The sequence below is a fragment of the Balaenoptera borealis genome, assembly GCF_965194805.1.
Source record: "Balaenoptera borealis genome assembly, chromosome: 12".
NCBI lineage: Eukaryota > Metazoa > Chordata > Mammalia > Artiodactyla > Balaenopteridae > Balaenoptera > Balaenoptera borealis.
This window is the reverse complement of record NC_138869.1, coordinates 48,756,558-48,771,178: the sequence shown is the minus strand read 5'-3', so window position 1 is coordinate 48,771,178 and position 14,621 is coordinate 48,756,558. Positions and strand designations below refer to the sequence as shown.

General features: G+C 44.1%; 2 protein-coding genes across 9 annotated transcripts in view; one reads left to right on the top strand and one right to left on the bottom strand.

The window, feature by feature from the left end:
- LOC309608508 (uncharacterized protein) overlaps positions 1–14,621 on the top strand; it is a gene marked incomplete at its 5' end in the record, with an annotated part of 555,765 nt that overhangs the window by 51,325 nt on the left and 489,819 nt on the right. The gene's annotated exons all lie outside the window — the stretch shown is intronic.
- ENTPD3 (ectonucleoside triphosphate diphosphohydrolase 3) overlaps positions 1–14,621 on the bottom strand; it is a 34,230-nt gene that overhangs the window by 17,704 nt on the left and 1,905 nt on the right. For 2 of the 3 annotated variants that reach the window (XM_082348621.1, XM_082348623.1), the window contains 2 exons: positions 12,100–12,227; positions 4,331–4,448 (listed from right to left, as the gene is read on the bottom strand). In XM_082348621.1, coding sequence (XP_082204747.1) covers positions 4,331–4,448; positions 12,100–12,227 — 246 coding nt within the window. Of the gene's footprint in view, positions 1–4,330; positions 4,449–4,844; positions 8,811–12,099; positions 12,228–14,621 lie in introns of those variants that run through there. The other variant, XM_082348622.1, reaches the window with a different exon arrangement.

The window sequence follows — 14,621 nt, the reverse complement described above, 5'->3', positions numbered from 1 at the left end:
TGGCTTAGTTTCTCCTCACAGCACTTCTCCCTGACATCATATACCCACTTATTCTGTCTCCTTCATTAGACTGTAAGTTCTGTAACAGCAGAGACTTTGTATATTTTGGTTATTTTAGAATTCCCAGTGTCAAGAACAGTTACTGGCAGACAGCAGGCGCCCAATAAATATTTATTAAGTACATGAATCAATCAATCAATCAATCAATCAATGAGATTTTCACATCAGCTCACAATACTATAGTAAGGGGATTGTGTAGTCCAATCTAGAGCAAACAAAATATATTCTGCCAGAGCTGGTCTCTGGATAGGAACAGGTTAGGAGCCTTGCTAGAATGTGGAAATGTGGGGTATTTGAGCATGCCCCTCGGGGGCCTATTTGCATAAGGTTCCTTAAGCCTCCCAGAGGGAAAAGGAGATTGGATTCATAGGTTCATGGGATACTGGGATCCACAATCCCAAGAAAAGAGCTAAAACTGCTATTCCAATCTGGGAAGAGAGGGTTGGACAGCTGGCACAAGACTTACTTGAGGTGGGACAAAAGCAAAAGACATGAGCAAGGGATGCTTTCCAATACTGTAGTGGCCTGGTCCCTAGAGCAACTCTTTTAAGGTATTTCAGTGGAGGAGATGGTTAAGTTTAGGCTCTAGTGGAGTTTAAAGAATTTTTAACTGCTGGTTTAAAGGGAAAACATGAATGTTGCCTGTGAGAGAAGGCAGCAGGAACCATGAGCAGTGCCTCCTGCAAAAGAGATGAGGGGCAGGCAAGGAACCAGTGACCCTGAGGGAATGGCTTTAAAACAAGCAGCCAGAGCAACAGGCACCAGCATGGGGACCGGCAGCTAAAGCAGCACCCAGTGAACTCACGGAAAACAGCACCTGAGGACTGGATACTCACCAGGGGCCCCCTGAGAAAGAAATTTCTGAGGCCCTGGGCATTCGGGAAACACTGTTGGGCAAGAAAGCACTCACCAACCCCTCAAACTGGCCAAGGCAGGGGAGACCTGGGGAAATTTGCAACTGAGAAACTAGAAACCCAAATTATGCTTCCGAAGCTGCCTGTCTTCCAGGGGATGACACTTGCCAAACTTTAACTCTGTAATTTGAGCTGTAATTTTTGGTCTTCTGGTCATTGCGAGTATATATGGATCCCTGAGGCTACTGTGATCTAAGGGAAGATCCATTTATGGATGTGGTGTGGGCTCCGTGACCCTGCCCCTCCCCTAAATCACATCCAGGGTGGGCCAAGGGCCCCTACCCCTGAGAGACTGCCTGGGTCCCTCCCCATGAAAGTGCCACCTCTTTCTACAGTCCGAGGCCATCAGGACTGACTTGGCTGAATTGCCCTCCCGGGTATAGAGGCAGATCTTACAACTATGTTAGAATAACCTTTTAGCAAGAATATCCACCAGGAACTCTAAAGTGTGGTGCCCCATAATTAATAATAGCTAACACTTATTGAGTGCCTACTGTATGCCAGGCATTTGCTACCTGCTTTATATATATTATGTCATTTAATATTCAAATAATTCCTGTGGGGTGGGTATTACTATTATTATGCTTTTTATTTTAGAGATGAGTGAGTCAAGACTCAGAGAGGTTAGATAACTTTCTAGAGTTCCCGCAGTAGGGATAAGGTGACATCTTAATCACTGTCCTACACTATCCTCTCCGCTTGGAATGACTGGTCTCTCTTTCCTAAAGAAAGCATCCTCTTTCATGCTTGGGGGTGAAGAAATGGCTCAGAAGTTAGGAGAACAGAGATGGGATCTCTGGCTGAAGTTTGAGCGACGGTGCTGCCGCTTATGAATTGTGGGCAACAATGCAAGGAGTACTCAGAAAACATGGAAGTCCCCTGTTGTGAGGAGCCCAGAGAGGTGCCATGCAGATGCCCCTTCAAAGAAAGGCTTAGTGTCTCAGCAGTTAGCTCCTTCGGGGTTTGCCTCAGCTGCAGAGAGCTGCCTTGCTCAACATCTTCTTCCCAGGATGGCAACATCCAATGACTGACAGTGATGGGGGGATCACAGCCCAGCCATTTCAGGCCATTCATACCCAATGCAGGACATCTCTAATTGGCTGGAGCTCTGTCAGGCCTGGGTTGCAATCTGACTTCTCTTTCTGTCCAATCCTCCTTCTTCCGCCTTCCTTCCATGGGTGCGGATTGCTAATCACTCCCTTGCATCCCAGACTCTGTCTGGACATCTTAACTGTGACACCTATGTCCCAGGGAAGGCGAGCTCCTGGCTGCCCTCCATGGAAGGGCAGATGATCAGAACGCACCCTGGTTATCCAGAGAAGACGCTTGGTCTTCCTATGGGAAAGGCTAATTCTGCTTCCCAACTTTTTCCATGCCATGACCTGCAAGAAAGTATTCTATTTGGGCAGCTCATTGAGGGAAATGAAGGAGGTTGCTTGGGTTGGGAGGACTGGTTCACAGTCTATAACTTGTCCTATAGGCTGAGGGTATCCCTGTAACCCATTCAGAACATACTGGTTGGGAAGATCCAGGCCAAGTCAAAGATCATAATGCTCTAAAGAGGGTGGTGCATACATACATACTCACTAACTGGGCTTGATTATGTGGACTAAAGCCTTAATTGTAAAAGGCAAAATTATAAAACTTTTTTTTTTTTTTTGGCTGCTCCATGCGTCATGCAGGATCTTAGTTCCCTGACCAGGGATTGAACCCATGCTCCCTGCAGTGGAAGCGTGAAGTCTTAACCACTGGACCGCCAGGGAAGTCCAAAACTTTTGATAGAAGAATATCTTTATGACCTCAGGATAGGGAAGGATTTCTTAAATAAAATGTACAAAAGTGCAAACCAAAAGGGAGAAGATTGATAATTGTACCTACATAAAAATTAAGAACTTCTATTCGTCAGAAGATATGATGAAGAAACTAAAAAGACACACCATAAACTGTGAGAGGATATTAGCAACAATATGATAATAATACTAGCAAAGCATTCATATTCAGAATATAGATAAAGAATTCCTAGGACTCAAAAGGAAGAATTCAAGCAGTTTGGTAGAAAAATGAGCAAAAGACATGAACAGGCATTTCACAGAAATAGAAAGAGTCATAAATATATAAAAATATACTTAACCTTATTAGTTACCAGGGAAATACAAATATCCATCAACAGGGAAAAATGAACCAGATACTGCTACTCATTGCAGCATAGATGAATCTTAAAAACCCAGTGGTAGTGAACAAAGCAAATTACAGAATAAACGTTTGCTTCTAATTAAATAAATATGTGCTTGATTCCATTTTCAAAACCAGGAAAAACTAAATGCATAAGGACAAAACTAAAGAAGAACAAGTAAACCATCAATCTAACATTCCGAATATGTTGTGGAGGAGGCAGGGAGTGAGTGGAGGGTCATTAAAGATGTTGATGCTGTTCTGTGTCAGGGGTCGGCAGCTCACTGGCCATATACAGTTCACCACCTTCTATTATACAGCCTGTGAGCTAAGATATTCTTACATTATTTTTAAATGGTGGGGAAAATCTTTTTTTAATATATTTTGTGGCATTTGAGAATTATATGAAATTCAAAATTTCAGGGTCCATAAAGAAAGCTTTACTGGAACAGAGCCACAAACGCCTACTGGTTTACAGATTGTCCATCTCTGTCTATCTCTCTCTACCCACCTCCCCACCATATACAGCCAACTGGAATATAATTTTCCTATTGGAATACAGTTTTCCTTGAATTTCTCATGTTTATGCATTATGAGCAGAGGCACTGACTGCCTTTGTTCTGGACTATTTTTTCAAGGATATTTGCATAATGAACAGGCTCAGAAGATATAGTGTTTCCCTCCAGAGCAAAAGGCAGGTACGCATTATAAATGTTTCAGATTCCCTAATCTCAGGGTTCCTCTTCTGTAACATAACCCACTGTGCGAGCAGGTACCATCTGGCCCTTTTTACATCATCCTGTGCAAATTGGGGCTCAGAACCAGCACAAGAAAATGCTGATACTCGGGCTACAGCTGTTTCTGTGAGTAATAAACTCTCCTTTGTTTCTGACCCAGGAGTCTTGGGTCTTCCACCAGCATCCATGAAAGTGCAGGGTAGAATCTCACACCATTCACAGTTCTTGACACCCCCCCACCATTTTACAGATGAGAAATCTGAAACCCAGAGAAGGGAAGGGACTGGCCTGAGGTCACTGTACTGATGAGTAGCAGCACTAACTCAAGGTCTCATATTTCCCCGACACCCAGCCCAGTGCTCAGTCCTTGCCTCTGGGCAGCATCTCAGGACTCCTGCAGGCCTCTGAAGGACATTATGACATTCCCTTACTTCCCTTGGGCCTTACCTTTCACGCTACATTTGAAGGTTTGACTGACTACTCCAGTATTATTCTCCTTCTCTCCTGGCCATTGATACACGTAGACTGTGGTTCTGGAAGACCCGGCATCGAGCACGATTCCATACTGAATAAAAGGCGGGGAGGGAGAGTCAGAGACAGGCATCTGAGGACCCCTTTTCCCAGGGGGCCACCGAGAACCCTGAGTCCTCCCAAGAGCTTAACCCACACTGCTTCATTTAGGTAGGAGCTGACCAAAAAGAAAAAACTATTTTCTCTAAACCAGCTTTGTCTCCATGGACTCTGGATGGAGGGGTTGGGGGGAGATGGGTCAGGTGTTCTACAGCGCAGTTCTCAGCCTTGGCCTCACATTAGAATCACTTGGGGAGCTTTTGAAACTCCCAATGCCAAGGCTGCACCTGAGACCCATTAAATCAGAATCTCTGTCAGTGGACCCAGGCACCAACAGTTTTTAAAGCTCCCTTGGTGATTCCAGTATGCAGCCAAGGTTGAAGATGAGTACCCCAAAGATCTTGCATGCAAAGACAGTCTCCTGATTCCTCCTCATCCAGACTCTGCGGGGGGCCGGGGGGGGTGCGGTCAGAAGCCACCTTGGTCTCAGGAGTACAGTGAATAGTCAGTCACCTGCTGCCCTCTATTTTCCAAACTTCCTGGCCTATCAGCCTGGGATAAACAACCAAAAGGAAACCATAGGTAGGAAGTTCTCACAGGGGAGTGACACACTGATATCTGCATCGGCCTTCAGAATGAAAGTATTCCTGCTTAAGGAGGAAAAAACTAAAATACAAATGAATGTTGACATATTATCCCACTTTGGTGACATGTGTGTGAACAAATGGACAGGAGGGTATTGCCAGCCATCTCATGCAGCTTGAGGCAGGTGCCAGGGAGCTTCGCTTGAAGGTGTGGCCCAGCCCAGGCCCTGGACCAGGCCTGCCTAGGAAGGAGCATTCATTAGCAGCCTAGGGGCACTGGAATGAGTTATGCTGACCTAGGTCACTATCTGGTTGGGCTTGGAATCAGCCCAGGGCATCAGAGGCTTCTGGGTGTCACCTTTTCCCCAATTCCCCCACCACTGAGTTAGCCTAGCCTGTCCCAAAGGGGAAGATGACGTTGGGTTCTGGAGGCAGGTCAAATCAGATGGATTCCTACTTTTCCGATATTGCCTAAGAGACCTAACCTCTCTGGGTTCCCTTGTCTTCAGACAACTTCCTTTTAGAAGTAAATAGGAGACCATTTGCCTGATGCTTAGTGGCTGCTCAATAAATACAGGCTATATAGAAAAATCAGTGAAGCAAAATAAATAAAATTGCAAAGCAAGAAAAAGAGGAAAAAAAGTGAATAACACCCCTCAAATCCAACTACTGTTTTAACACCTTGTTATATATCTTTTCCAATGGTCTTCTGTGCATACAACTACATATACACATATGTGTTTAGACATATGTTTTTAAATCAACACAGGATTACACTACACATAATCTTCTCCAATGCTCTTTTCTTACTTAAAAAGTATATCATGGGAGACTTCCCTGGTGGTCCAGTGGTTAAGGCTCCACGTTTCCACTGAAGGGGGCACGGGTTCGATCCCTGGTCGGGGAACTAAGATCCCGCATGCCATGCAGCGTGGCCAATAAATAAATAAATAAAAGTATATCATGAACATCCCTCCCTACCAGTAAAAATACTGACATGATTTTTAAGCCATTCATCACATCCACTATGAGATGTACAGTAGCTGATTTAACCAATCCTCTGATTCTAAACTTTCTATCACGAATGCTTGCTTCATTTGAAATAGGAGCAAATAAAAAAATGTTACTCCAGCTTCTCCATTCTATTAAAATAGAACATCCTGTGTACATTGGTATTTGAACTTGAATAGCCTCTTCACCTCAGCTCTTCAGTCTGATGCGTGCTGCCTGGGATCCTGACATGACACCCCCCATGGCAAACAGAGGAGGCATTGTTCACAGTCTGTTCCAGGCAGAGGCTCCCCGTGAGATTAAAGCACAGGTTGAAACTGAAGGAAACCAGGCACTCCAGAGGTCTGAGCCTCTGTATCAGTCTGCTTTCTTTCCTTCCCTCTGCTGCCGAGCTGCTCACCAGCCCCTCCATGCCTGGTACTGATAAGAGGAGAGAGAGCATAAGAGGGCAGCTACTCCAGAGGGTGCCTGTCTGTCCCCAAATCTTCTTTATCTCAACCCTTCATGAAGAATGCTCGAGGCTGCTGGGCCAAGATCAGAAAGAATGAAGAATGTCCATTCTCATTTGTAAGTCCAGGAAAATGGGATTCAGTTTTCACCAGAATGGGCAGCAACCAGAGACTTTGCTCTGAGATTTGCAGGAGAAATGGCGGCCCCTTGGGCGCCTGCTGATGTGGTGACAGGGGCAGCCTTGAGGCCCAGTGCTACTTTGCACTAAGACGATCCACCCCCACCCCACCATCGTTCACTGGCATTTTCAAAAGTGGAAAAATTGGTCTTTAATCAGTTTCAGAGCTCATTTGCCTAGATCAGTGCAACTCAGTGTGGTTCCATGGAGGGAGGGGGAAGGGGAGAGTGAATTTCATTCAGTTCAGCTAGGTGGGTGATGTTTGGATGAAAAGCGTTAAGTCACCTTTTGTTTAATGCAGTGTCAGAAAAAGAAACAAACAAACATGGTCTGAATGTGGAACTGAAGATACAGTCAGTGGGTGAACCAAAAGGAAACATATGAACCCCATGGTCCAAAACTCAAGAACTTTGTGAGCTTCTAACAAAAGCAAAAGCAAAGGTCATAAGATCAGCTTTCTTAGATGTGTTTATTATTATTATTATTATCATTATCGTCATCATCATCATTATTACTCTTACTATAATAATGAGAATAGTGGTAGTAATAAACATTTGGCGAACACTTATGATATGCCAGGCACTGCACAAAGGGCTTTAGTAAGGCAGGTGTTATCATCATCCCCACTTGACAGATAGGGAAACTGAGGCTCACAGGGGTTAAATAATTAGCCAAGGTCACAGACTTGGGATCAAGCCGGGGTCTAACTGACTCTCAAACCCATACTCATAGCCCCTGTGCTTTCACTGAGTTCCAAGGAAAACAAGTCTTAACAGGATGACTGATTAATAAGAAGGTGTCTGGTATGGTACGGCAGACTTTCTTTGTTCAGACAAAAGACCCTCAGAAGCAAACTCTTGGTTAAGTGGTGTGCAGATCTGGCTGGAGAGGAGAATCACCAATTTGAATAAGGAGCCAGGGCCTTCTGGAAAGGAAAAAACCAATTACCCAACTCTTGTTCTCCAAGAGGTAAACCAGGGTGGGCCACAGGGCACTAGATATCCAGGCTGATGACTGAGAATGGATGAGGGTTAGAAGGAAATGGTTTTAACACAGCCTGGCCCAGTTGTTGTGCTTTGGAGAGTCATGTGACCCAAGGTGGGGATCTGACTGGCAGAAAAGCAGTGTCCCTGAAACCTGGGACCCTGCAGGCCCCTTTTCAACAGTGGCACCATGTGGCTGCGAGTGGCAATGGCAGTGGGGTATTGATCAGATGGGTCTGAGAAGCTCCAGGGCTTCTAAACAACTGTGACGCGGTTAGGAGGGCGAAACCTCAAGAGGAAGATATTGGACTTAATGATAATAAAGCGGCGGGGTTGAGGTGGGGGGTGCTGAGTGAAAAATAAAGGCGACGTCATCATGTTTACTCTTCAAGCTGATAGAGCAGGTCAGACCAGTGACAGTGAAAAAGGGACTGGGGATATTTCCACAGTTGGCTAAGTTTTAATAGTTCCGCTTTTACACTCAGATAAACCAAGGTTAGGTACGCCAACGTTGGATTTAATAGCCAGATATCATGACTTTTCTTGTGGGTCTTGAGGAACATTCCAGGGCCCCTCAGATAGGCCACTGTGGAGCTGGCCCCTCAAAACCAACTGTCAGCAGCACACAAAAAGGCAAAGCAAGGCTCAAGGTATGAAAACATAAACAATGAAAAAGCCTTTATATTCACTGGTCTCCACCTCCACACTGCCCTTCCTGCCCCTAGCACACACTGCAAAACAAAAGAAAAGGTCTCTGGGCAGCCTGAGAAAAGCTGCATGTGGAACGCCCCCTTCCAAGCTGTCATTCTGCTCCTACTTCAGCTGGCCCAGGACATCTGTCTTTTCTTATAACTAACCCACTCAGTGAAGCAGAATGGGCCTTCTGAGCCAATATTCCTGTGTTATACAACTTCCTGTCCCCTACAACTGGGGCCCGACAGCGAGATTCTGAAGAGATTAAAAACCCCCTCTCTGAACTGTCTGCTAATTGGTGAGGGTACATCTACTGGTCCTTCCAAACCCTTGCCTAAGGCCAATGTTCTCTGCTCTCTTTTCTTCCTTCTATGCCAAGTCGGCTATTTCCAATCTGTGTAACCGTGGGAAGCTATTTGCCCTTTCTGTTCCTCTGTTTTCTCATCTTCAAAATGGGAATAATAATAATCTATCTACAGGGAACAGTCACTGAGGGTTCCCTGCCCACAAGCCCTCAGACCTTACCACTGTGACATCCAGCCATGCACTTTCTACCTGCCTGAAGGCTGTCTCCATTGGCTGAACCTACCCGAGCCCACAATATGCCAGAAATACTAGAGAGCTAATGTTCCCCAGGGAGCAGCCCTCAACCAATGACTAATGGAAGCTGGTGTGTAAATTCGCCCTTGAGTAGGATGACTGTGAGGCAGATGTTCTATACGCCCATGGCAGAGGACACCCCTGAGGTGAGAGTTCTGCACTGGCTCCCAGAAATCCCTGGCAGGACAGCTCCAGCTGCCCACAGTGGTAACCTGCTGGGTAATAGCCCCTCCATTGGCTGCCTTCCCTTCTGTCTCACTTCCCATCCCCCTACAGTTCTTCCTGGGGTCACCCCCAGATGACCATCTTGCACAGGCATCTTTGACTAGGGGAACCCCTCTGACACAGAACTAAACGTGTGGTCTCCTCCTTCAACATTGCCTTCCATACTGCTCGGGGACCCACTTTTCTGTACTCAGTTTATTCTTCAAGTCTTCTAATTCCTCTATATCCCTCCAGTTTGAATTTACCTCTCATCTCCCAAAACAACTGCCTTAACTAGCTCATCCCTCACTCTTAAAGGGCCTGAGGGAAAATTTTATAAATGAAGACTTCTGCCCTGCCCCACCCCCACCTGTCCTCTTCCCATCCCCAGGCAAATCCACAGAGTAAACAGCCTCATGCACCTGTGTGTTGACTGTAGAGGGTGGGCTAGCTCAGACCCCACACCCATGCTCTGTCTACTCTCCCTGCAAGCAACTGCCCCTTTGCCACCCCTCAGACCAGTGGTGAGGTCTGCCCTCAGCAGGAGGCCCACACAGACCCTGGATTCTGGGGTCCCAGGCACCACAGCATGTTTTAGAAGGGAAGCACGACTCTTGGTGGGCACATTCCCTTGTGCCATGGAGAGATATACCTGGAACGCAGCTAGAGCTGGTTCGTTTGATTTATGGGGTCTAAGGGTGGTACTGGGGTCTAAGAATGGTTACTGGGGTCTAAGAGTGGAACCAGCCTTCTCCGCAATTGGGAGGCACGTTCCTCCTCCAATTCAGCACCTTCCTGCCTCTGCATCCATCCTCCCTCCTTCTCTCCTGTGCAAAGGAGGACGTGTTTTCCCAGCAGAGGCCAATATCTCCTCCTGGGTTCCCTGTTCAGAACTTAGGATCAAGGAACAGCGGGAATTAAGTGAAGAGAGCCGTGGGAACAAGAGGGTCCGGGTTTCAGTTCTGGTCCTGCCATCCACTGGTCAGACCTATGTTTCCTCACTTGCAAAGTGGTGGTGACAGTGCTTGTCCTCCTTCCATAGTTGGTATAAGAGTTCAGTGAGATAATTCAGGGAAAAATGCTCACTCAACTGAATAGCAATTTACAAAGTGTAAGGGGATGGTATTTCCCCTAGTTGCAATCCTGATTTTATATAGTTTATAGGAGAAGGCAGTGCCTGGAACTTGGGAAAACAGATTCTCTAGGCCTTAGCTAATGTCTTTGGACAACCAGGTAACTTGTTTTCCTCTCACCATTAGACAGCTGCATAAGGCTTTTTATTTTTCTTTTTTATTCATGCTATTCATGGGGGGCTGAGAATCTTAAGTAAAATACCTTATAAAAGAACCAAATTCCATTATCTAAAAAAGATTTTAGGGACTTCCCTGGTGGCACAGTGGTTAAGAATCCGCCTGCCAATGCAGGGGACATGGGTTCAATCCCTGGTCCAGGAAGATTCCACATGCCGTGGAGCAACTAAGCCCATGCGTCACAGCTACTGCGACTGTGCTCTAGAGCCTGCGAGCCACAACTACTAAGCCTGAGAGTTGCAACTGCTGAAGCCCGCATGCCTAGAGCCTGTGCTTCACAACAGGGGAAGCCACTGCAATGAGAAGCCCGGCACTGCAATGAAGAGCCCCGCTCGCCACAACTAGAGAAAGCCTGCACACAGCAATGAAGACCCAATGCAGCCAAAAACAATAAATAAATTAAAAAAAATTTTTTTAGGAAATTCCCTGGTGTTCCAGTGGTTAGGACTTGGTGCTTTCCCTGCCTGGGCCCCAGGTTGGATCCCTGGTCGGAGAATTAAGATCCCACAAGCTGCACGGCGAAGGCAAAAAAAATAAATTAATTTAAATAAATAAATAAATAAATAAATAAATAAATAAATAAGATTTTACTTTAATCCTTTAGAAAAGTGAACTCAGGATGGTAGAGCAAACTCACCCATGCAGCCAAGGCAATATTAGTTTCTTTTTTACCTTTTAAAAACCTCTATTTCAGATATAGCCTTTGAACACTCCCTAACAGCAGGAAGATGTAGAAAGGACTCTAAGGTCAAGGATAAATACTAAATGAGATTCAAATAACATAGCTTCTATGGCCCTTGTCCAACTAAGAGAGGTTTTCATATTTTTAAAGAGTCATAAGAAGACAAAAACAAAAACAAAAGAAGATATGCAACAGAGACTATAAACGGCTCTCAAAGCCTAAAATGTGTACTGTTTGGCCCTTTACAGAGAAAGTTTGCTGACTTCTACCCAAAAAGGTTGAAGGACTCACTGACTCTCTTCACCTTTCATTTGACAGTCTCTCATGGGATCACCTCCTATCACCCTTAATAGCCAAGGCAGAAGGGATGCATACAATTCTCAGCCTACCAGAGACCATCCATTTGGGGATGGACTTATCAAGAGCTGAGAGAGGCTTCTGGAACGTAGCATAAGGTCCTGAGTAATTTTGGGGGGGAAGAGTCAGAGGGATCATGGCATACTTCTAGACTCAACAGAGGTAGCACAACACAGCTCAAGAAGTCCTTTCAGGTCCTTGATTTTGTTTACCCAGCCTAGGCCAGAAGAAGAGCCCGGGTCTCCTGGTCTTCACTCATGAGCAAGTTTGTGTCATCTAGAGGAACTGACAAGCTGGTAAATCTTTGGTAGCCATCTATAATTCTTGGCTACAGAGTCTAGCTTTGGTTCTAACAGTCAGGAGTCAAAGCAAGACCTCACAGTCCTAGGAGAAGGTGTCACCACTATCAATCTTTCACCTCAAACATCACAAACCCAGCATGTCCAGTCTTTCTCCCTGGGTTCTTACCCCACCTTTCCCTGGCTCCAGCTAGAGGTAAGGGGCAAGAATTTTCTTCTCTTCTAACTCATGAGTTTAGAATCATTGATGTCAGAGCCCATTTCTTCCCTTCAATGCCAACCCCTTCACACCTACCTTCAGTCCTGGAAGGAGAACCTCTTTCTGGTGAATCTGGATGAGTGTGACAGCTACAAGCACCACAATGCTCAAAAGCAAGAAAACCAAGGTGATGATGGCTGAAATTCGGGAGAGGGCCTTGAGGCCTAAAATGGGGAGACCCAGAAGACACATGAGGGGGAATTGGGAACAAGGTCCTGGCCTTCTTTGTAGACTCTGTGGACTGGATGCTTAACCACATGCATAAGTCACTTCCTCTGGCTTTAGTGAGACCAATACTTTTAGAGCAGCAACTGGGCTCAATACCCATTTATCTTTCCTCCAAAGAGTGGACTAAACCAGTGTTTGCGGGGAGGGTATGCATGGTTTAGTTCTCTGGTATTTCCCGAAGTGTGTTATGCATATTACTGGTCATCCCTGAGATGATTTACAATAACATTTGTTTCAATGTAGATTTGAAAACTATGGGTTTTCTATTAAAGCAGGTGATATAACATTTCATTTGAAAATAATCTCAGATAAATAAAAAGAAATTCATATTGTATTTCAGATGTAATCAATGATTATAAAGTTCAGTACATGGTGACTTACCGTCAAGCAAATAGTAACGCGTTTGAATTCCTAAGATATGTGGGTTCCCAGTAAGAATTCAACCTCAGTCATTTTTCCTGTGTCTATAGTAAACGCATAGGGTCTCCCCTACATCTTCACAAACAAAGAGTAACTAGACCCCAATCCACATGTTCCCTCCCAAAGTGGTCATATAATCTCTGGTATTTGTATTTTAATCATAACTATATCTATCTATGTAAACTGTATCTATCCATTTAAAAGCAAAAGGAAGAATGTAGCATATGAATAGTCTTCAACTAAATATATAGCCTCTGAATAAAGGTAATTATATAATTATATGCATTATATAGTAATATATAATGTATCATAATGGACTATTTCTATTTATTAAATTTAAACTAATATTTCTTAACTAGATGATTATGAGCAAATATTTACTTGGGTCTTAACAAATCAGTGGGCTAGTGAAAATTTCATTAAGTAGCAAATATACTTATTAATAAAAATAAAAGAAAAGAAAGAAACTTTCTGAAATGATTCCATTTATGTTAAGTTCTAAAACAGGCAGGTGACAGAAATCAGAACAGTGATTGCATGGGGGTTTGGGGCAAGGGTCCACTGGGAAGGAACACGTGGGCACCTTCTGGGGTAATGGAAATGCTCTTACATCTTAATAGGATTGTGGGGTATATGGGTGCCTGTGTTTTTCAAAATTTATCAAATTTTCCAAAGTTCTTTGGAAAAAACTGAAAATCAAAGCAAACCAGCTCCTTAGGTACAATTTCCCTTTTAAAAAAAAAAGATTCTTATAAATTGTCCCTATTCAAAAAACATAATCCTTTCAGAAGGCAAGAATACCTAATTTAGGGACACAAGTTAAGATCTATCCATTTCACTGTATATAAATTATACCTAATTTTTTAAAAAGATAAAAAGACATTTAATTAAAATATTGACTAAATAATAGTCTTGGTAGAACTATTACAGCATAAACATAAGTGGTGACACTCAAATGGCTGAAATATGATAAACACTAGCATAACAGGAAGATCACTGAATTCAGAGAATCCAAATATTTCTCTCACTAATTGTGTATTTAAATGTAAATTAATTAAAATGAAATAAAATTTAAAAACTCAGTTCCTCAGTTTCACTAGCCACATTGCAAGTGTTCAGTAACCTGAAGTGGCTACCATATTGGGCGGTGTAGCTACAGAACATTTCTACCATCACAGAAAGTTCAACTGAATAGCAATGGGGTAGATCCTGTCCTATTCCAGAACATATACTTTTAGATCATCATAACCTATGCTTTACTACTCCTTCATTATTTCTAGGAGACATTTTCTTGGAAGAAAAAAAAAAAAGAGCATGTATATACTACCATATAGAGTTAGATTCAGCCTCAATATCCAATCTCATCACAATGCTCACTACTTGGGGAGGCCAGTCATGCAGTGGGTCTCAATAGCTCAGAACAGCCAACTCTTACCACCTCATCTGGTTCCCCTGCAGTATAGATGCTGCCACAGACACTTCCTGATGTCAAAGGTGGTCTGTAACACCTTAATTCTCCTACCTTGTCACTGGGAGTGAACTGGAGGGGGACTTGTCAGTATTTATCAAAATTGCAAATGTGTATACCATCTGCCTCAAAATCCCACTTTTGGGAATTTATTCCACAGAACTAGCCCCGAGTGTGTTAAATGACTTGTACACCAAGTTACTCATTGCAGAATCGTTTGTCATAGCACCTGGAGGGAGGCCAGCCACTGTGGAGTTAACCTTAAGAGCCCCTGAAGGGGTCCTGGATCACCTTTCTGTGATTCCAGATCAAAGGATATGACCCAGACAGAAACCGGTTTATCCACAGAGGCAAATTTTTGCATCAACTTTTAAACAATGCATATGCCAGTGTCAGTTATAGTTTAAGGGATTTTTTATTTTCCCCTAACAAGACAAGGTAG